This window comes from Plecotus auritus, assembly GCF_963455305.1.
Source record: "Plecotus auritus genome assembly, chromosome: 6".
NCBI classification, from domain to species: domain Eukaryota; kingdom Metazoa; phylum Chordata; class Mammalia; order Chiroptera; family Vespertilionidae; genus Plecotus; species Plecotus auritus.
The window spans coordinates 13531539-13552681 of NC_137773.1; the positions used below are offsets into that span (position 1 = coordinate 13531539).

The 21143-nt window shown below is 40.6% G+C and overlaps 1 protein-coding gene across 2 annotated transcripts in view; it reads right to left on the bottom strand.

Moving 5' to 3' along the window:
- The window catches only part of GABRA1 (gamma-aminobutyric acid type A receptor subunit alpha1), a 55830-nt gene that overhangs the window by 20405 nt on the left and 14282 nt on the right, over positions 1–21143 (bottom strand). For both annotated transcript variants that reach the window (XM_080675012.1, XM_080675013.1), the window contains exons 4-7: positions 16361–16428; positions 6899–7119; positions 4743–4825; positions 913–1056 (exon numbers count right to left, since the gene is read on the bottom strand). In XM_080675012.1, coding sequence (XP_080531138.1) covers positions 913–1056; positions 4743–4825; positions 6899–7119; positions 16361–16428 — 516 coding nt within the window. The remainder of the gene's footprint in view (positions 1–912; positions 1057–4742; positions 4826–6898; positions 7120–16360; positions 16429–21143) is intronic.

A 21143-nucleotide genomic window follows, 5' to 3' on the forward strand; every position in this document is an offset into this window, starting at 1 on the left:
ACAAGTTTAAAATTTTGGATCCAGCTGTTTATTATTATCTGATCTATTTCTGAGTATTGCATTGGTAAGGTAGTTATAACTCTAAGAAGGATGACATGCCACCTATTTTTAATTCCCAAATGGAGTTATCAGTAATGTGATTATATTTCTATAGGATGTAGCTGAGGAAGACTCTTGGCTACAGATACAAATGGATTAGTAGAATGAATTGTTTTTTGATGTCCCATGTGTAATGATCACTGCTATAATTTCACCAGGATTCATTGAATCATGGCAGTAAATGGGGACTAGATGATATTAATACCTAACCTTTATTAGAGTTTTTAAAATTATTTATTGATTTTTAGAGGGAGAGAAAAATCTATCTATTATTCCATCTATTTATGCATTCATTTTCTGATTCTTGTATGTGCCCTGACCTGGGATCAAACCCATAACCTTGATGTAATGGGACAATGTTCTAACCAACCTAGCTATCAGCCTGGGCCCACTGAGAGCTTTTTATGTGCCAGGAACTATAGTATGTATTTTTAATGGAAATTTAAAAAAGAAATTTTTTCTTTCCAACTACCTTGTGAGGTGACCACGAGCCTGGCAAGGTAGAGGAGTAAGGATTTAACCCAAACATTCTTCCTTAAGAGTTCACATACCTAAATATTGTGCTATACTGATCACATAGAATCAGTTATTTATTTTGTAGATAAACACAGGACAAAGGGCATTAAATGAAAAGTCTAAGATGACAGGTCTATAGCAATTCCACTAGTTTTCAACTCAACCGTACCCCAGTGTAGTGCAGTTTTTTCTCTTTCTCTTATTGGGATTTTGAAAGACTTGCTGAATTACCACATCCTCACAAAAAAATCTTTTATGCTCCCTTCTCCATATCTGGAGTTGTCAGATGGCGCTTACCTGTGCTGGACTGAACAATTCCAGAGTCTACGGTTTGTCCGAGAAGATCATACTGGTTGAGGCGTGACCCGTCTTCTGCTACCACCACTGAGCGTGCTGGCTCCCTGGTCCACTCATAAACAACTTCTGCTCTGGTATAAGCATCTAAAGGGAAACAATGGAAAACAGTCCATGTGTCATGCCACTTTTCTTCTCCTAAGGAGTTGGTGTGTTCTATCAGCTTCATATTTTCTAGTTCATGGTTCCAGGGGCAGGCTAGGAACAGAGAGCCCATGTCCCTTAGTTTAGAAACACTAAAACACATTTCCCTGATTCATTCAGTTATCTGTTCACTCTCATAACAAATGGTCACTAAGCATCTGCAAAGGACAAAGCACTTTTCTGAAGATATAGTAGTGAGCATTAACAAGGTTCCCTGATCTTAGGAATGGGCATTGCAGTGGTGGGGCAACACCAGATAAGCTAATCAATGTATACTTTCAAGTAGTGTTAAATACAATAAAGCCATACACAACAGGTGTGAAGGGATAGAAAATGAAGGAGATAGGGCCTGTTTTAGGGACTCAGAGAGGGTCACTGAAGAAGTGACTTTTATATAAAGACATGAGAGAATGAGTCATCCTAAGTCATGGTGAAGAGTTTCTCTGGATAGATAAACTAACAAGGTTCTTCCTCCAGGGCAGGTAAAAATGTGGCATGTGTGAGAACAGACAGGAAGACCAATGTGGCTGGAGTGAAGTGCATGAGAGATGAAATAAGGGTAAGGCAGTCGCCTGCATCCAAACTATGTCAGGCTACTATGATGTTTGATATTCCTACCTATAAGGATAATTTGTGGATTAGATGAACTGATGCATATACAAATGCTTACTGTACTGCCTGGCATACAACTAACACATAATATATAATACCATTGTTAAAAATGAAACCAATAATCAGGAGAAAACATAATAGTTCTTGACATAAAACATTCATTAAAATGGGAAAAGGATGGGGAAGAGGGATTTATCACCAAAGTTCTATTTAGCTGACAGCTTGTGAAGTTTATATCCTTGGGTTTCACTATAGAATGAGACTCATAAAAAAAGAAATTTGTCTCTCCATGACTAGTGCTGTTAGGAGCCTGAAGGCCCTTTGCTATTTTCTTTGCTTGCTGTCTTCCTACACTACCACAATTTTCTCCTATGAATCATATACCTTCACTGAAATAATTGTTTAGATTGCTTGTCTAGAGAGAACAGACAGCTGGTTAGGTAAGTCCAGGAGTTGACTCAGTCCTTGTATGTACCTCCCCTGCAGGAAACCAGGAGTGCATTGTTCCCACACACTTTCTGCCCACACACTGGTCAAAAGCAGAAGGGTAGAGGAAGACCAGAGAACCTGGCTCTGGGGCCACAGTTCTCTTGGCTCCTCTAATGTGTGCCCTCATATTTAGTAGCAGAAACCCAGAAAATTATTATGAAAGAGATTAATCTATGAGACCTTCAAAAGCATTAATATATACCTAAGTTTTATGCAGTATGCAAACAGACCTATAACATCCTGAAGACTTTGATCAGGGTACATTTTTTCCCGGCTGCATCTTTTAGGTGTAAGCTTAATTATTAGGAAACAGCTAATTGTTGTCCTTTGTCAACTACCAGTATTTCCATATGATAAACAAGCTGATTTATTCTTAAGGTCAAACAAATGTCAGTAATGATAGAAAAGAAACACAATCATCTCCATTTATTGGAAAGAAATGTTATCTATTTGGTTCAAGCATCCATACTCCAGTTGTTTTTCTGTGAATACAACTTCAACAGAAATAGAATTTTCCTCTAAATAGTTAAATCCATACTTTCTAGTCCAGTAGATAGAAAATAAGTCCTTTCTCAAATAACATTAAAAAGTGCAGTCCAAGATTATTACTTATTAGTGGGGGGTGGTGGTGTCCCTCAGCCTGGCGTGCACCCTCTCCAATCTGGGACCCCTCGAAGGATGTCCTACTGCTGGTTTACAGGGATCGGGCCTAAACCGGCAGTCAGACATCCCTCTCACAATCCGGAACTGTTGGCTCCTAACCGCTCACCTGCCTGCCTGCCTGCCTGCCTGAATGACCCTAACCATTCTGCCTGCTGGCCTGCTCGCCCCCAAATGCCCCACCCCACCAGCCTGATTTCCCCCAACTGCCCCCCATGCCAGTGTGCTTGCCCCCAACTGCCTCCCCTGCCAGCCTGCTCACCCCCAACTGCCCCCCTGGCTGGCCTACTCGCCCCCTCCTTCCCTCCCCACTGGCCTGCTTGCCCCCAACTTCCCCCCTGCTATCCTGCTCACTCCAAACTGCCCCCCCTGCTGTCCTGATCACACCAACTGACCCCCACTGACAGCCTGCTTGCCCCCAACTGGCCCCCCTGCTGGTCTGCTTACCCCCAATGGCCCCACCCCCCACAGCCTGATCACCCACAACTGCCATCGCATCCTGGCCTGATCATCCACAACTGCCCTCCCCTCTTGGCCTGTGACCGCCTCTACCTTGGGTCCGCCACCATGGCTTTGTCCAGAAGAACGTCAGGAAGGTCTCCTGAAAGGTCTCCCAGTCTAATTAGCATATCACCCTTTTATTAGTATAGATAGAGGCCTGGTGCACGGGTGGAGGCCGGCTGGTTTGCCCTGAAGGGTGTCCTGGATCAGGGTGGGGGTTCCCTTGGGGCATGGGTCAGCCTGGGTGAGGGGCCTGAGGTGGTTTGCAGGCTGGCCATGCCCCCATGGGCTGAGGGTCTCTGCTGGGGGTGGAGAGGGGGGGGCATGGCCAGCCTGGGGGAGGGGCTGAGGGCTGTTTTCAAGCTGGCCACACCCCCTACAGGGTGGGGGTCCCCGCTGGGGTGCCTGGCCAGCCTGGGTGAGGGGCTGATGGCTGCTTGCAGGCTGGTCAAGCCCCCCAGTGGGAACCCTTACCCCATGGGGGTGTGGCCAGCCTGGGTGAGGGGCTGATGGCTGTTTGCAGGCTGGCCAGGCCCCCTGGCAACCCAAGCTCCCAGCCCCTCCTTTTTTTCTTTTCTTTTTTTCTGCACCTCCTTGAGTGGAGGCCAGGGCCAGCTGGAAGCAGGTATCTTGGATTTATTTATCTTCTATAATTGAAACTTTGTAGCCTTGAGTGGAGGCCAGGGCTGGCCAGGGCAGGCAGGAAGCTTGGCTTCCTCCATCACTGGGGGTAACCCAAGCCTCCTGCTCACTCCAGTTCCGTGGCTTCCACCATCTTTGTTGGGATTTATTTATCTTCTATAATTGAAACTTTGTAGACTTGAGCAGAGGCCAGGGCCAGCCAGGGCTGGCAGGAAGCTTGGCTTCCTCCATCGCCGGGGGCAACCCAAGCCTCCTGCTCACTCCAGCTCTGAGGCTGCCACCATCTTTGTTGGGTTAATTTGCATACTCGCTCTGATTGGTTGGTAGGCGTAGTGCAGGTACGATCAATTTGCATGATTCTCTTTTATTAGTGTAGATAGGTGTGGCTCAGTGGTTGAGTGTTGACCTATGAACCCAGATGTTGAGGTGCGATTGCCAGTCAGGGTACATGCCCGGGTTGTGGGCTTGATCCCCAGTGTGGGGCGTGCAGGAGGCAGCTGATTATTGATGTTTCTATCTCTCTCTCCCTCTCCCTTCCTCCCTGAAATTAATAAAAATATAAAAGAAGATTATTACTTTTATAATGCATTGCAGCAATTCACTATTTAAACTTTCTTGATGCTTTTTATAGATCTAATAAACTTAACTAATTAGAGTTCTCTCGCTTATGTAAAGACTTAGCCCTCTCATAAAAAAAAATTAAAAATGAGAATAAATGTACTCACAGCTTCCAAATTTTAGTGGGCAGGCATGGGCATCCATAGGGAAGTCCTCCAGATGCATTGGGCATTCAGCTCTCACTGTCAGCCTTATCATTTCAGGGAAAATATGGGACACAAAGAAGAGTCCTACAGGTTAGATACTTCCTGATACATACAAATGTGATATTATTACCTATAATACATTAACAAATATATTAGCAAATATATTAACAAAGCAGGGAGACAGGCACAAACTGTAGCATTATATTGAGCCGTTAGTAATCAAATGATCTAAAAAGAATTATTTATAATTATGATGATTTTTTTCCATTTTTGTTTGTTTTGAGAAAGTAGGTGACACCTGATTCTGTATGATTGGACAAGCATTGCTAATGTTTTCCAAAACAAGTATCATCAATAATCCACCTAGCAACATTAAATCCTTCAAGGATGAGACTGGATGTAAGCAAATAAATACTTGCAAATTTACCAATTCATCCTTGGTTAAGAAGAATTCATGGATAGAAAGGAAAAAAAAGAATTTCTCCTTTCCAATGAGCAGTTCTCCCTACTGCCTCCTCTAAAATAGCATCAAATGTATAAATCAAAGGAATAAGCGAAACAAGAACTGTGTCCTCAGGCTTTGTGTACTTGAGATTAACATAAGTGTTTTGTAGAGTGAACATGTGATCTCACTATATCACAACCATTGTTTTATTTAAGAAACCACTGCCTAACTGAAGCCAGGATGATGCTGTGCTTCCCTTTAGTCCATATCTCCTGGGAATGTGAATTCCATTCACGCTTTAAAAAGAGTACTTAAGAAAGGAATTTGCTGAAATAATTTTGCTCTCCTCTGGTGGAATTTTGAGGGAATTTATGGCCCAATTCCTCACACGATCTTTAGAAAATATATTTATCCATACTGATACTATTGTAATTAGCTAGTTATTAATACTAGGAAATGAGCAAAAGGAAGGCCAGACATTATAGACATTGCCATCTGGGCAGCTACAAGGTAGATTATTTCAAATTTCAAATATCAACAGATCCTGCTTGCATGATCTGGAAAGGTCTCAACACACCTGTATCTGATCCTCTATTTTCTCTCTTTTTTGATTTTTCATTTTTTAAGTCCTATTATACTTATACTAGTTGAGTCTCACATCTAAAGTGGTTCTTGAAGCATTTTTCTGTCTTTTATATTTGAATATTTTATTTGAATATTTAGTATTTATTTGAATATTAAAAATATGAAGCTAGGAATTCTGGGAGCTCTCTCCAAAGGCAAAATATCACTCTATTTCCATGCTAAACAGAATTCTCCAAGTCTAGGATTTTGCTTGTCTTTCCATACCAAAGGAATAATTGTATGGTCTGAATTACCAAGTGCTGGCCAGATCTACAAAAACAACATTTTAACAAGTCAACTGGGTATGAAACAGCTATTTCCCTTAAAAATTAGTCTTAAACATATATAAGTATTTAAAAATATTTCTATTTTCTTAAAAATGTTCAAAGTTTTATTTGAGTCATGTTTCCTTCATTCAGCCATAAATAAATGATTGGTATCTAGATGCTAGGCTCTCTGGTAATCTCAAATTGTGGGGAATGTTTATAAAGCATAAATATATACTACTCTTCAATTTAAGCAACATTTAAAATATCTATATTCTTAATCTAACTAACAATATCATTGTGAATTCATATCCCCCTTCAAAATGTATACTTCCACATGAACCTATCATTTCTAAGAATTTTGAACCTTCCTTTGTGTTTTGCCCTTCTTCATAATTAGAAAGATTTCCATACTTACACCTTGAGGTGGCTTTTAGAAATTTGATCTAGACCTTATTGGAATGCAGGAATGTATGAAGTTAATTGTAGGGAAAGGAAGTTACTCATATTGCACTAGAGCATGTGGGAGAAATGCACTGAATTACTTAATATATACTAGTATTGTAAACACTTTTTTATTTTACCTAGTCATTTTACATAACACTTAATACTTGTGTAATAGTGTAGCTAGCTTATTTCTCATAGTTGAGTAATTATTGAAGTTGAATAATAGGGGAAAAATGAAACCAGATATCCTACCATTGCCTATCAGCTTGATGATCACCTACCCACGGAAAAAAGGAAGGACAGGAAGATTCCCAAAGGGACACGGTCCTCCTTACCTCATGGTGTACAGCAAGGTACCGTCCTCCGTGATCCTCAGGAGCTTGTTGGGCATGGTCATGTTGTGCGCCACCGACTTCTTCCCGTTGTGAAAAAAGGTATCTGGAGTCCAGATCTTGCTTGCCATTAGGTTATTTAACCGGAGAACTGTCATGGGCCCTTTAAATTTTAATCTTTCATCCTTCCAGCTTTGACGGAAAAATACATCTATGGTATATTCCTAGGTAATTATGGAAAATGGCAAAGAGTTTACTGTGCTGTAATTTGCAATGCAAATAGCTTACATTGACAATGCATAATTTTTGCAACTTTAGAAGTAAAATATGAGCTCAGTGATGTTTCTAGAAGTAAACTTGTGGTGGCCTGTACATGTCAATGTCAGGTGAATCACGGGTTGGCATAATCATTTTCTGAAATATTTCTTGGATCTAGTTATCTCCTAAGATAAATGAAAATAACACCCTGCCCCCAACCCACCTCCACTACACCAGCACCTGAAGAGATAGAATATCTTGCAAATAAAAATGGAAGTCATGTTAGAAGTTATTACATATAAGAACACTTTTTAATGAGACAATTCCAATTATAAAGATAAAGCACAGTGTTTTGGAGGTCCCTCATGGTGTCTGGAGACCTCACACTCAATCCCAAATCATTCATGATTCCAATGTGAGTGTAACAATCCTATCTCCGTTTTTTGCTAAATTGAACATTTTTTATCATAGATAATGTATGTACACTTTCAACTCTACACAATGAAGATGAATATGAAAATAAGGAATCTGTTTTGCTGATAATTTGGATCTTTTCTGAAGAAACAAAGAATACAGAATATGGGTGTGTGTGTGTGTGCATTTGTGAGTGTATGTGTGTATAGGACACATGAGAAATGTGTGAAGCTCATCATCATTCACAGCCAGGGACTCTGTCTATTTGAATAAACACAGCTTTCCTTATGGCAATACCCAGAGACAAACATCTGCTAATCTGAATACAAGCAATGTGACTTACCGGCTTCTAAAATTGAAAATGGTAATATCCATCTTCCTTGCAGGATTTGCTACACTGACACTAAATTTGGAACTCAATGGTTTGAAATAAAGATGACTGGATTCTCCATTAATCTTAGCATGCTCCAAACTAGACGGAAGGTTAACTTGAAGACATCGTCCTACATTTACTTAACTCTGATGCATCAGAAAGCTGCTTCTGTTGTTTTTTTAAGTCACATCCACACCAACTTTTCAACTTGCAAACTAATGTCCGTGTCTAGGCATTTTGTGCATGAATTTAACTACCTGTCTCTTTCTCAGACTTTAAGCAAGATTGGGTAAAGCCTGAAGGTTCATTCTTGGTGCACCGTTGGCTCTGCTGGGCCTTTACTGATCACTTTATATTGGGTAGTTTACAATGCACTAAGCATAGTGTGAAATTCTGATTGAAACAAAAAGTGTAACATGATGCTAGTCTATCTTTGTAGACAAGGGAAGTTACCTTGTTTGATGGCTGGGTTTTTCTGTGTCTGGCAGTATCAGATGAAGGCACTAAGATGCATGAGATAGGAATTTACTCACCAAGAAACATTTGTTTAAGCATCTGTTAAATTCAGCAGAGGAGAAATGGTTTGATTTGGATGCTGTAAGAAAAACTCTTGGAGGAATAGGGTGGTCATACAATGGTCTCTTTGGTGAGGAGAGAAATGGCCAGGGAGCCTGCAGATTCATTCCATCAGGAAGTGATACAAAGTAGCAGTGCTAGCGGGAACGGGGGAGAGAAGGGGAGTGAGCTGTGGGTGCATTTACTCTGGGCTGTGTATGTCCTCTTCTCTGGACAACAGGCCAGTTTATGAGATCATGATGATATTGTCATTACTCAGTAATCAGCCACATATACTCTCTTCTCTGTCCAACTGAACTACTTTAGCCTAGTCAACAGTAGAGGGAATGGCCACTTGTAAATGAAAGTTCCAAGGATGTGATATGTAAACTGTCCAAGTCCTCATGAATCTAAAAACTGGGTTCATTTGTTTGCTTGCTCCAAGGATATTTTTGAAGATAAATGTTAATGTAGAATAAACTGAAAATATATTTGTTATCAAATCTTTGACAAGATCTATACCAAAGTCAGTGATTTCTAAAATAAGTCTTGAAAAAATTCTCACATTTACATGGATATCATGTTTACCGCCAGCTTTACTTACCTGTGCTAATAACAGACAATGAAATCCCCAAGTTCATTTAAGATACTCTCTTTTCAAATGTTGTACTGGTCACACACACACACACACACACACACACAGACACACACACGTAGCAAAATTAATTGGATACGTTTTCATTTCTATTTCTCCTCTGTTAGAAGTGAAAATGAAAACTGAAATAAGAGGAGTTGATAAAGATCAGCTCCTGCCTACTCGAGGGTCAATATTTGGTCTCCTGTGTCCTGAGAACTGCCCCTGCAGTACTGACATGGTAGCAGCAGGTGATGCCAGCAGCACCTTGTAGAGCATGACCTTGCCCCCAGTAACAGTTCATTAGGCCAAGTTAGGCCAGCACCCCTTCTTCCGGAAACTGTAACAAGAGGACGGAGAGGGCAGAGCCATACTATAACGGTTACAGAAATAAATGCTAAACCTGCTAACTAGAGCTGAATTGTCTGTGCCCGCTGAAAGGCCTTAGGCCATTTTCTTACCTTCTCTAAACCTTGGTTTCCCAATCAATAATAAGGATGACAGCAGCACTTGTTTTCACTTGCTCTTTTGATAAGTTAGTTACTGTGAGTAAACAGTTTGTCTGGAACCTAGGAAGCTCTCAGTAAATGTTAGAAGTTATTATACGTCTCCTACTTTATTATTTTTTATGAACATATATTTATAATGGATTTTTATGTAGCTGGGAATGAAAAATTGCTATTTCTTTGAAATGGTGTTAGGGCGGAAAACAAGAAGGTAATCATAACCAAGCAAAGTGAGGACAGAGGCAAAAGAGAGGACTCCACAGAAGGTTGTCTGAACAAATAGGAAGCAGTGGTGAAGAATTTGTTCAGGGATCACAGTTCCAGCCCCCGCCACTCAGGTGAAAGGTCTCTCCAAGTTACCTTGTTCAACAGAGTAGGTCCCTCAAAAATGTAAGGCTTGTTCTGAAGACTGGGCAAAACGTCTTGTGTTCCTAAATAAGTACTGTAATGAAGTGTTCCCGCTTGCACCATTTATGACCATCTGTGTGTGCTTTGGCGTACTACATTGTAAGCACCGTGGAAAGCAGGGCTCTGTGGCTGTGCTGCCTGGATATTTCTGTCAGAACCTAGTGCCCTGAGAATGTGCTGTTTGATTGCTAATTAATGGTTTTTAAAACAAAGTTAAGGAGTTGTCCTAATTTTGTTTTCTATTCCAGTTGAAGTCAGATGCTTAGGGAGCTGTGGAGCCTCTAGGGACAGACAGTCTGAGGTCAAGTTGCTCCCTAGCTGGGTCACTTTCCTCCTTTGGAAAATGTGGATAATAAGAATACTTAGCTAAAATATTAAAATACTTACCTAAAATAAGAATTAGATGAGATATGGTCTATAAAACCTTTAGCATGGTGCCTACCATATCGTAAGTATCCAATAATGTTGAGTGTCATAATGGCTATTATTAATTAGATACTTCATCAGTTCCCACTTTAAAAACTAGGAAGCTTTTCCTGTCTTAAAAATAGCTTTGTCATTCTGCCTTCTAATTCTGACAGTTTCTAAATCATGCTGCTCTGTCTTATGCATAATTCTACTATAACATGATTTACATGATTAATCTTCTCAACGTGGCCGGGTACCATCTCCACTAGCAACTTAGCAGATCAGTTGCAGACCTATGGCTAGTGTGGTTACAGAACAATTCAAACGTTGTGCGGCTCCAGGTATTTAGGCAATAGGGAGTATCAGTGGCCTAGACTCTCTTCCCCTTCTTCCTATCTAATATTTGACCAAAGGCCAGGCTTGGAAAGTAATTTATGATAATCATGGGGCTAATGGTTTATTAAAAACCCTACTGTGGCCCTGACAGGTTTGGCTCAGTGGATAGAGCGTCGGCCTGCGGACTGAAGGGTCCCGGGTTCGATTCCGGTCAAGGGCATGTACCTTGGTTGCGGGCACATCCCCAGTGGGAGGTGTGCAGGAGGCAGCTGATCAATGTTTCTCTCTCATCGATGTTTCTGACTCTCTATCCCTCTCTCTTCCTCTCTGTGAAAAATCAATAAAATATATTAAAAAAAAAAACCCTACTGTGTACCTCTGGTCTAAGACCAAAAAATAGATATCATTGGTTCCTTAAGTCACAGTTAATCTGAAGCAATAACTCAAAGGCATGCCAACTATTTTTCAAGAGGAAAGTTTTTGATTCCCTAGGGCTTTATTCATTACTATGTCTTTACAACACCTATTGAGCATCTACTCTTTGTTAGGCATCATACGAGGAGCTGGAGAAAGAATAGCCATTTATTATTATTATTATTATTATTATTATTATTATTAACTAGAGGCCCGGTGCACGAAATTTGTGCACAGGTGCAGAGGTGGGGAGGATGTCCCTCAGCCCAGTCTTCACCATCTCCAATCTGGGACACCATGAGGGATGTCTGACTGCCCATGAAGGATGTCCGACTGCCTAAATGGGCCGTCGGATATCCCTCTCACAGCCCAGGACTGCTAGCTCCCAACTGCTCGCCTGCCTGCCTTCCTGATTACTCCTAACCGCTTCTGCCTGCCAGCCTGATCACCCCCTAACCACTCCCCTGCCAGCCTGATTGATGCCTAACTGCTCCCTTGCCAGCCTGTTTGCCCCTAACTGCCCTCCCCTGCAGGCCTGGTCACCCCTAACTGCCCTCCCCTGCAGGCCTGGTCACCCCTAACTGCCCTCCCCTGCAGGCTTGGTCCCCCCCAACTGCTCTCTCTTGCAGGACTGGATCCCCCCCAACTGCCCTTTCCTGCAGGCTCGGTCACCCCTAACTGCTCTCCCCTGTAGGCTTGATCGCCCCCAACTGCCCTCCCTTGCAGGCCTGGTCCCTCCCAACTGCCCTCCCCTGCTGGCCTGATTGCCCACAACTGCCCTCCCTTGCAGACCTGGTCCCTCCCAACAGCCCTCCCCTGCTGGCCATCTTGTGGTGGCCATCTTGTGTCCACATGGGGGCAGCCATCTTATGTGTTGGAGTGATGGTCAATCTGCATATTACTCTTTTATTAGATAGGATTATTGCCTGAGGATGATGTCTGTAATGTTTCACTTCCTCTCTTGATGTTTCCATTGATCAGAAGAGCACAGATCCAGTATAAATCATTTGAATGCTCTCCATTCCCTAATACTATTCTATTTGGGGAGGGGAGGAAAGAGAACTAATTTAATTTGATGGGTGAATTCGGAAGGAAAAATCAATCTTGCCAATCATAGCCTCTTCCTCTTGAATTTTCCATTTTGGATGGTGACTGTTCATAAGACTCACAAAGTTTTCTGTGCATCTCTATGCTAGAAAGTTCACATGGACAGTCTATACCCCAGCAGAGGGAGGCCAACACTGCCTGTTGACTAGGTGGGTTAATCTGGCTGGTCCTGGGGTTTACTCTCAGAAAACCCTCTTTTCAGCAGATAAAAGCCACCTTCTGCAATAGCATTGTTAGTAATAAAGGTGATTTTGTCATATTTCATATCCCTTACTCATTGTCTTATTTCTCAAAAGATTCAGAACTCAAGTTGGGAAAATGGTGATATTTATTAAGTCCTTTGAGACCTTAATTTTTAAAGATAATATATACTTTTAAACCTATTCCAATTAAGTAATAATTCAACACTTTTGGTAAGCTAGCAGCACACTGATACTGTGAGGAATGTGAAACTGTATCTTTAGTAGTTTTGCATCACTTTAGGAAAATAAGACATTTTATAAGAAAAATAACTCTACAAAGCAGTGCTCTATGTGAGGTTAAATTGTATTTTACAGTCAGTAAATGTAATTAAAATGCTGAAAAGGAAAGTTATTTTGATATTGGATTAATTAAAACATTTTTTTTCATAAAGCATTTGGGTCTTGATTTGGGCCTTTGTGGAAATACAGGATTTAGATGGGTATAGAATAGAGGAAATTTCCATGTAGGGTACATAAGGAGTTCAGAGGCAAAAATAATAATTATTATTTATTGAGTACTATCAGTAGACACTTCAGTTGCGTATCTCATTTAAAATTCCTAACAATCTGAACAATAAAGATTTATTTTAAAAAATCCTAACAATCCTATCTAATAAAAGAGTAATATGCAAATTAACCATCACTCCGCTACACCCACAAGCCATGCCCACAAGCCACGCCCACAAGCCAATCAGGGGCGAATATGCAAATAAACCCAACCAAAATGGCTATGGTCACAGAGAGCAGGAGGGAGGCTTGGGTCTCCCCAGCAATGGAGGAAGCCAAGCTTTCCGCCTGCCCTTGCCGGCCTAGGCCTCCGCTTAAGGCTACAAAGTTTCAATGATAGAAGATACATAAATCCAAACAGAAATGGCGGCAGCCACGGAGCTGGAGAGAGCAGGAGGCTAGGGTTGCCCCAGCGATGGAGGAAGCCAAGCTTTCCGCACACCCTGGCCAGCCCAGGCCTCCGCTTAAGGATACAAAGTTTTAATTATAGAAGATACATAAATCCCAATAGAAATGGCTGCCGCCACAGAGCAAGCAGAAGGCTTGGCTCCGCTCCAGGCTACAAAGTTTCAATTGTAGAAGATAAATAAACCCCAGATACCAGGGCCTCTGCTTGGGTCGCCAGGGGGCATGGCCGGCCTGAAAACCACCACAGGCCCCTCGCCCAGGCCACCCCACAGCCCAAGGGAACCCCCAACCTTATCCAGGACACCCTTCAGGGCAAACCAGCTGGCCCCCACCCATGCACCAGGCCTCTATCCTATTTAATAAAAGAGTAATATGCAGATTGACCATCACTCTAACACACAAGATGGCTGCCCCCATGTGGACACAAGATGGCCAGCAGGGGAGGGCAGTTGGGAGGGACCAGGCCTGCAAGCTAGGGCAGTTGGGGGCAATCAAGCCTGCAGGGGAGGGCAGTTAGGTGTGACCAAGCCGGCAGAGGAGGGAAGTTGGGGGCGACCAGGCCTGCAGGGAAAGGCAGTTGGGCGGGACCCAGTCCTGCAAGGGAGAGCAGTTGGGGGGGACCAGGCCTGCAGGGGAGGGCAGTTAGGAGTGACCAGGCCTGCAGGGGAGAGCAGTTGGGGGGGACCAGGCCTACAGGGGAGGGCAGTTAGGGGTGACCAGGTCTGCAGGGGAGGGCATTTAGGGGTGACCAGGCCTGCAGGGGAGGGCAGTTAGGGGCAAACAGGCTGGCAAGGGAGCAGTTAGGCATCAATCAGGTTGGCAGGGGAGTGGTTAGGGGTTGATCAGGCTGGCAGGCAGAAGCGGTTAGGGGCAATCAGGAAGGCAGGCAGGCGAGCAGTTGGGAGCCAGCAGTCCTGGATTGTGAGAGGGATGCAGATTGGAGAGGGTGCAGGTTGGGCTGAGGGACACCTCCCCATGTAAGAATTTCGTGCACTGGGCCTCTAGTCTTATAATAATAGGTAATAATAATAACATACCCACTATAAGTTTAAGTGATTTGCCCAAGGTCATGCTGTTGATAGTGAGGAGATTTGCATTCAACCAGCCTGAATCCTAGAGCCAGTCCTGCTAACCCCCACGTTGTATTTGTCTCACACAAATGATTAAATAATCAATATGTAGAACAAGTGGGGACATGTTAGTAAAATCATTTATGGATAGTATGGAATACAAGCAGAGGAGTTTAAATTTGACCTTAAACATGACTGAGATCTATGAAATCTTCTTAGTTAGAAAAGTAGCATGAGAGAATGGTGTTGTGTGAAGATGGCGTTCCCACCTGGAAGAATCACAATAGGTCCTCAGAGAGCAATCAATATAGCAATTACTGTATCACACAGTATTTCAACAAGCGGTCTACAGACTGACCACAGTGGCAAAATGTTTTGCTGGAGTAACAAGTCCACAATTATGGCTAGCTTTTATATTTCTGTTTCTTCCAGAGTAATAATGGCTGACATTTGTTTAGTGCTTTTTATACACCAAGAATTTTAAGTGCTTTTCATGTATTAATTCACTTAACACTTGTGATAACCCCATGAGGTATTATTATTATTACTTCCCTCTTACACATGAAGAAACTGAGGCAGAAATATATTACCCAAGGAACTATCCTTATAAGTGGAGGAGCTGGGATCATGAACCCAGACATTCTGGTTCAGAAATCTTATTGTCACCCACCACTCTGCTGTCTCTCATGTGCTCCACTGACCCTAATTTGCAACAGTTGGTACATTTCATAACCTGTTTTAAGATCTAAATTATCCTGAGTCCGCATCTCCCAGTGTTTGACTCACAGAGCATTAGGTCTATAGACTGTCAACAGGTATTACATGAAGAAAAAGGATTTAAGGTAAATACAATTGGAAGATACTAGATTATATGACTTTAAGCAGTTTCCTTACTGCAGGACTTGTCAGAGCTTTTACTCTGCCAACGTGGGTGCACTGTAAGTTTCACACTTTGGGAAATGCTGGTCTCAGTTGATATTTTCTATAACTTTTATTCTGAGTCATCTGAGTTACTATGGAGTCAGGACTTTTACATTAATATGGCATTTCAAAGATAATATTCAATTAATAGATCTTGGAAATGTTCATAATGATGTATCTTCATGGCCTCTTTGTGACTTTTTTTTTTTTTTTTTTTTTTTGCTTACATAGGAGCTTGGCTGTTAGGACTTTGGAAACATTATTTAATACCTGCAGAGCTCTATGGTGCACCAGTGCCCATCAGATGGAAGAGAAATGCATGTTAAACATTGGGGTTGGGAAAAGAAAGAACAGGTATGCATTCATTTTATTCACACTCTTGATAACAATTTAATGAATGCCTTTTGTAATGAAACAAAATATTTCTTACTAGTATATTTTAACTATTTCTCTGTCTAATTCTGGTCAAATATGCATTAAGATTTTATATTCATTTCCCCTTTTTAGCCAAAAAGTTCAGAAATGGCAATATTTATGGCTATAATATTGCTGGCTACTCAGAAACCTAGAATCCTCCTAACTGAAATGGAAGATAACTTACACTCACACTATTTGGATTACAGAACATAAACCAAGGCAAGGCTGTCACTTCAGGGATGGAAATAAAGAAGGCTGCAGTGATTGATAATCATAAATAGTCTTGGCCAGAGAAGTAAATGGGTATTTTCTATTATGTAAATATTATGTATACATTTTATATTATATATTATGCACATAGACACAAAGCTATAGTCAAGTTATTTCAAGTTGTTCCCTAAATACTTAGTATATATTTTTCTTTCAAAAGTAAATTTAGAAAACATCCCAAGAGAGCAAAAAAAAAAAAAAATGCAGTGTCACTCACCATATCGTGGTCTGAAACCGGTCCGAAACTGGTGACGAAGATGTCAGTCTTCACTTCAGTTACGCGCTCTGATGAAGCAGAAAATTGGGACAGTGAATGTCTATCAACAGCCCTTATTAGATCTCACCGCTACACACTTACACCCAAATGGGAAATTTATTGGCTTTGATTAGCTATTTCTAAAATTGGTCCACTGTGTAGTCCTGATAATTTACTGCTTACACATGAAATTTCACAGTTAATATTTTTCAATGGAGAACAGAGCCTAAATATGCTACTTTGGGAGGTGGAAACTTTATGGAGAAGTCAGCTACTGCTTAATGAATTCTTCAAGAATGGACACACTTTCCTAAATGATACAAGGCCATTTCACATTGCAATAAAAAGGTGTTAGCATATGGCTATGGCTTAAGCGTCTATATTCTTACACAGCTTGCCAGATCCGTTAGGTATTTAGCTACTCTTGGTAAGTATATACTGTATGGTAGCAAGCTTTATTAACTCTTTATGGACTCAAGCGTACGCTTTATAAACTATTGCTGTCACTAAATCATAACTGAATTACCCAAATTAGTCCCTGGAAAAACCTGACAACTCATATAAATATCTTCAATTTTGAGGATAAGAACATATTATGGCACAGAAAAGTTCATTTAATAGATTCAATTTCCAGTTCAATATGATTTTATTGTATTGGTCTATGAGCATATATATCAACCAGTAAAACATATTTATTGTAGTTTTCTAACAACTCAACACAGACATTTTTAAGGAAACACATTCACTTGCACAAAAAATAGAAAAATGTTTCTTTCATAAAAGGAAACAATTTGTTGAGAGGTGAGAATGAAAAACAGATGACTTTGTAATTTCCAGCTTTAGCTCTGAGAAATAACACCCCAGTATATTAAGCAATTTATTTTATTTATTGGGACATGCATCTCTGGCATAGGACATTAAAATGGTGATCCAATATATGTGATAATAAATTTTTTGAATATCAATTTTATCCCTCGGCAATTCCCTTGTACACAGTCAATACTCTCTGAGCAAATTTCTCTCAAAGAAGTCATGTTATACAATGCACATAATGTGTACCTCCCAATATAAAATAATTTGAAGGTGGAGATAGCCCCTTCAATAACCAATACAATATTTTTGGCTTCTTTTTGTTTGTTTGTTTTTGCAAACAATTTCGTTTGTTCCAAAATGCATAAAGAGATGGTTGACATAAGAATTATCTGGGGTTTACCTTTTAAAATTTTCAAAATGGAGGATATAGGCTGAGACAAAAAAAAATAGATTTGTGTTTTTAGAACTCACTTGGGACGTCAGTTTTAATATTCTGCACCAACTGTGCAGCTTTAGAAGAAAGAACAGCTGTCAGCAATAAATCTCAGCTATATTAGCCATTTGCCCCTTATATGGGTTCCATGCTTGTAAGCCCCTTCCAGCAGTCATTTGTTTCCAAGGTTGAGTTTAGGTTCTCTCCAGATTATAAACTATGAGATTTATGGTGAACATCTCAAAAATCTGAGTGACATTTATGGCATTAAAATTATATTCACTTTTATGTTTGTAGCAGGGATCTGCCGTTAAATGCATGATAATTTGAGAAATATATGAAGGCCTGTCTGCACTGGGCAGTGCTGGAAGGTGTGGGGCAGCTCTCCTGGACTCCTTTATCACGATTACCTACATCATGAGGACAGGGAGGGTAACATTTCTGCTCTGCAGGGTATTTCCCCAAGGTAGCTAGCTTTACAAAAATTAGCTTACCAGATGTTTTGGGAGCAGCCAATCTGTTTTATCCAGCATGATACAATGCTCTTAAGCAGTGAGGTATTCACTTGACAAATATATGTGCTGTTTCCCTCTGATGTTTTTAGCTTTCTAGTAGTTACTGGGCTACATAAGTGACAAATTAAAAGGCCCAGAAGCCTCTTTGTAAAGATCACCGTACCATTCAAAGAGAACATAAAACATGGTTAAGTTTGCATACGTTTATTGCCAGACATAATTGTTACTGTGCATGTAGGGATTAGGCATAAATGGAAAACAGGTCATATCAATGGCCATAACCACATTTTAAAGTCTATTTATTACTTTATCTATCCTTGCCCCTAAGTGTATTTACCATACCAGTTCATCATCTGCCAGTACTTCTTATTTTCTGCCAGCCATCTCCCTCTGAGGTTTCCCAAAACTCACCACTGTACTATTATTCCAAGGCAGATACCTGACCAAGAGCCTCACCACATGAGTCTCTGAAATGACCTTTTCACCATGCACTATCATGGAGTACCACCATCCACATAAATCCACTATTAATATCTTGATGTATTCCCTTATATTTTTTTCTATTCAAATATGTACTTAATGATTATCCTCAAATCGCATTCTCACTCAGTTGAGTTCAGTGTCGGTAAACAAGGGATAGACACCTTTGACCACAAGTATGTCTCTCACTGTAGCTCACCAGGAAGTCCCTAAGTGGCCCCTGAAGTGATTCTTCTTTAAGGCAGAGAAATCTGGAGTGCAAAGTTTTAAGATAGCCAGAGGATTGTTGCAAATGAACTTCAGCCAAATTGTAATTAGTGGTTGGTTAACTTGCTTTTTTGGTAAAGAAATGGTGGTCTAGAATCAAGACCTCTTCGGGTTCAGGATCAGGCTTCAATGGAAGATGTGCTCATATGCATACTCTTTGAGATTTAGGGGAATGGTTGAGGAATATTCTTTTCCCCAAAGCTGGGAAAATTTAGTCATGTCTTCCTTTCCCCTTCAGGTTGAAATCGCCATGGGGTGGGAGGAGGGGATCTATCTATGTAAATTATTTATTATTTAAGGAATACTAGAACATTAGTATCTAAATCATCTGCTCTAGTGCCAGACTTTATTGACTTAGTGCTAGAGACTCAAAGCCTTTCTCTGGATCACATGAGGAAAAGACAATAAATTTTTATCCTTCCAAATACTCTAGTTAAGAGCATGCAACATGAGTCAGGAACTTCTAATGAAGGTCAGCTAGAATGTTTATACACCTAGCCAAAGTTAAACATAAATGAACCCCTTTATGTAACTAGAAAATAGTCTGAAAATGAAAATCATTTAAAATAACTTGTTTGGAAGACATGTTGAAAGAGCAGATTAATCAGCATATTTTTTCAATCAAATATTTTCTTCATAATAATCCTTCACTGTCCAATGTAAAAAACAACAACAAAATTATTTAAATGCATACACATGTTCAAGTTTTCAAGGGAGTAACGTGGAATAGACGCAGGGTCCTCAAACTTTTTAAAAAGGGGGCCAGTTCACTGTCCCTCAGACCGTTGGAGGGCCGTAATATAGTTTAAAAAAAAACTATGAACAAATTCTTATGCACACTGCGGGCCCGGGACAAGTCGGCTGCTAAGCAGGACAGGCAGCGGCACCCGGCGGGCCAGATAAATGTCCTTGGCGGGCTGCATGTGGCCCGAGGGCCGTAGTTTATGGAACCCTGGTAGAGTTATGTAAAACAGAATTATGATGATGATGATTGCTCTTCTTACAATGATTGGGGAATATCTTCAAGTAGTTCAACAATGTAAATGAAGATTTTGTTGATAAATAAATCAATTCAAGTAAGTCTTTTAATAAGCACAAACTGCAAAGATACATTTATAAATATATCACATATACCCACATACAAATGCACACATATATGTATACATATATACACACTATATTATATACTCTAACTGCTAGACCACAGAAGATCTGTTCTTACTTGGGATGTCTTACAATGTTGATAACCTGCTGATAAGTATTGAAATAACAGATGTTTTGCAGTGATAATTCAAAAAGATGATTAGTGCTTGAGGCAAAAATGAGAAAAGCAGTGGAGTATAGTAAGCAGTAAGCACAGTGGATTCTGAGTCAAAAGACTCAGATTTTAACTGTGATTTTCCTGGAGAACAAGCTGCATGATTTTAGGTACTATCCTTTAATCCCTCTGAGCATCCGTGACTCTTAATAATGAAATTCTCATCTCAAGAAATAATACCTGCACAGCTGACTGCATTGTATTGGAGTGAGGGTTAAATAAGATTGTGATGCCAAAAACACTTTGAGATGAATTTGTTGGGTATATTAAATTCGTCAGCAAATGTGTGTGTAGCATTTTCTGTGTCAGGCAGGTAACAGTAACATATTGGTGAGCAAAAGTGCGAATGTTCTTCTTCTTCTGTAGCATATCTCATAGTCTTTGAGAAAATATGTTTTAGATAGATTAGAAACAGATTAGACAAATAGGCATTTTATATATATATATATTTATGTATAAATACACAAATTATACTAATAAATTTCAGATTACTGGGAATTCTCTGAAAGAATGTCTTTTGAAGAGAGGACTGTAAACTACGAAAGATGAGAAAATGTCAGGGAGAGGCAGATCCAGGGAAAAACGTTTCAAGGAGAGGAAAGAACAAGATTCAAAGTAAGTGTGTTATGTTTAGGAAACAGAAAGTTTGCCCTCGCTGGAGTACTCAGTACGTTGAGCATAGTTCCATGCACCTAAGGGATCCAGGTTTGATTCCAGGTCAGGGCACATACCCAGGTTGCAGGTTTGATCCCCAAACTGGGTGTATGGGGGAGGCAACTGGTTGACATTTTTCTCAATGTTTCTCTCTCCCCGCCCCCTTCTCCCTTCCTCTCGCTCTAAAAAAACAAAACAAAACAAAGGTTAATATGTCCGGAGCCTGGTGTTGCTGATGATCATGATATAAGATGACACTCTAGT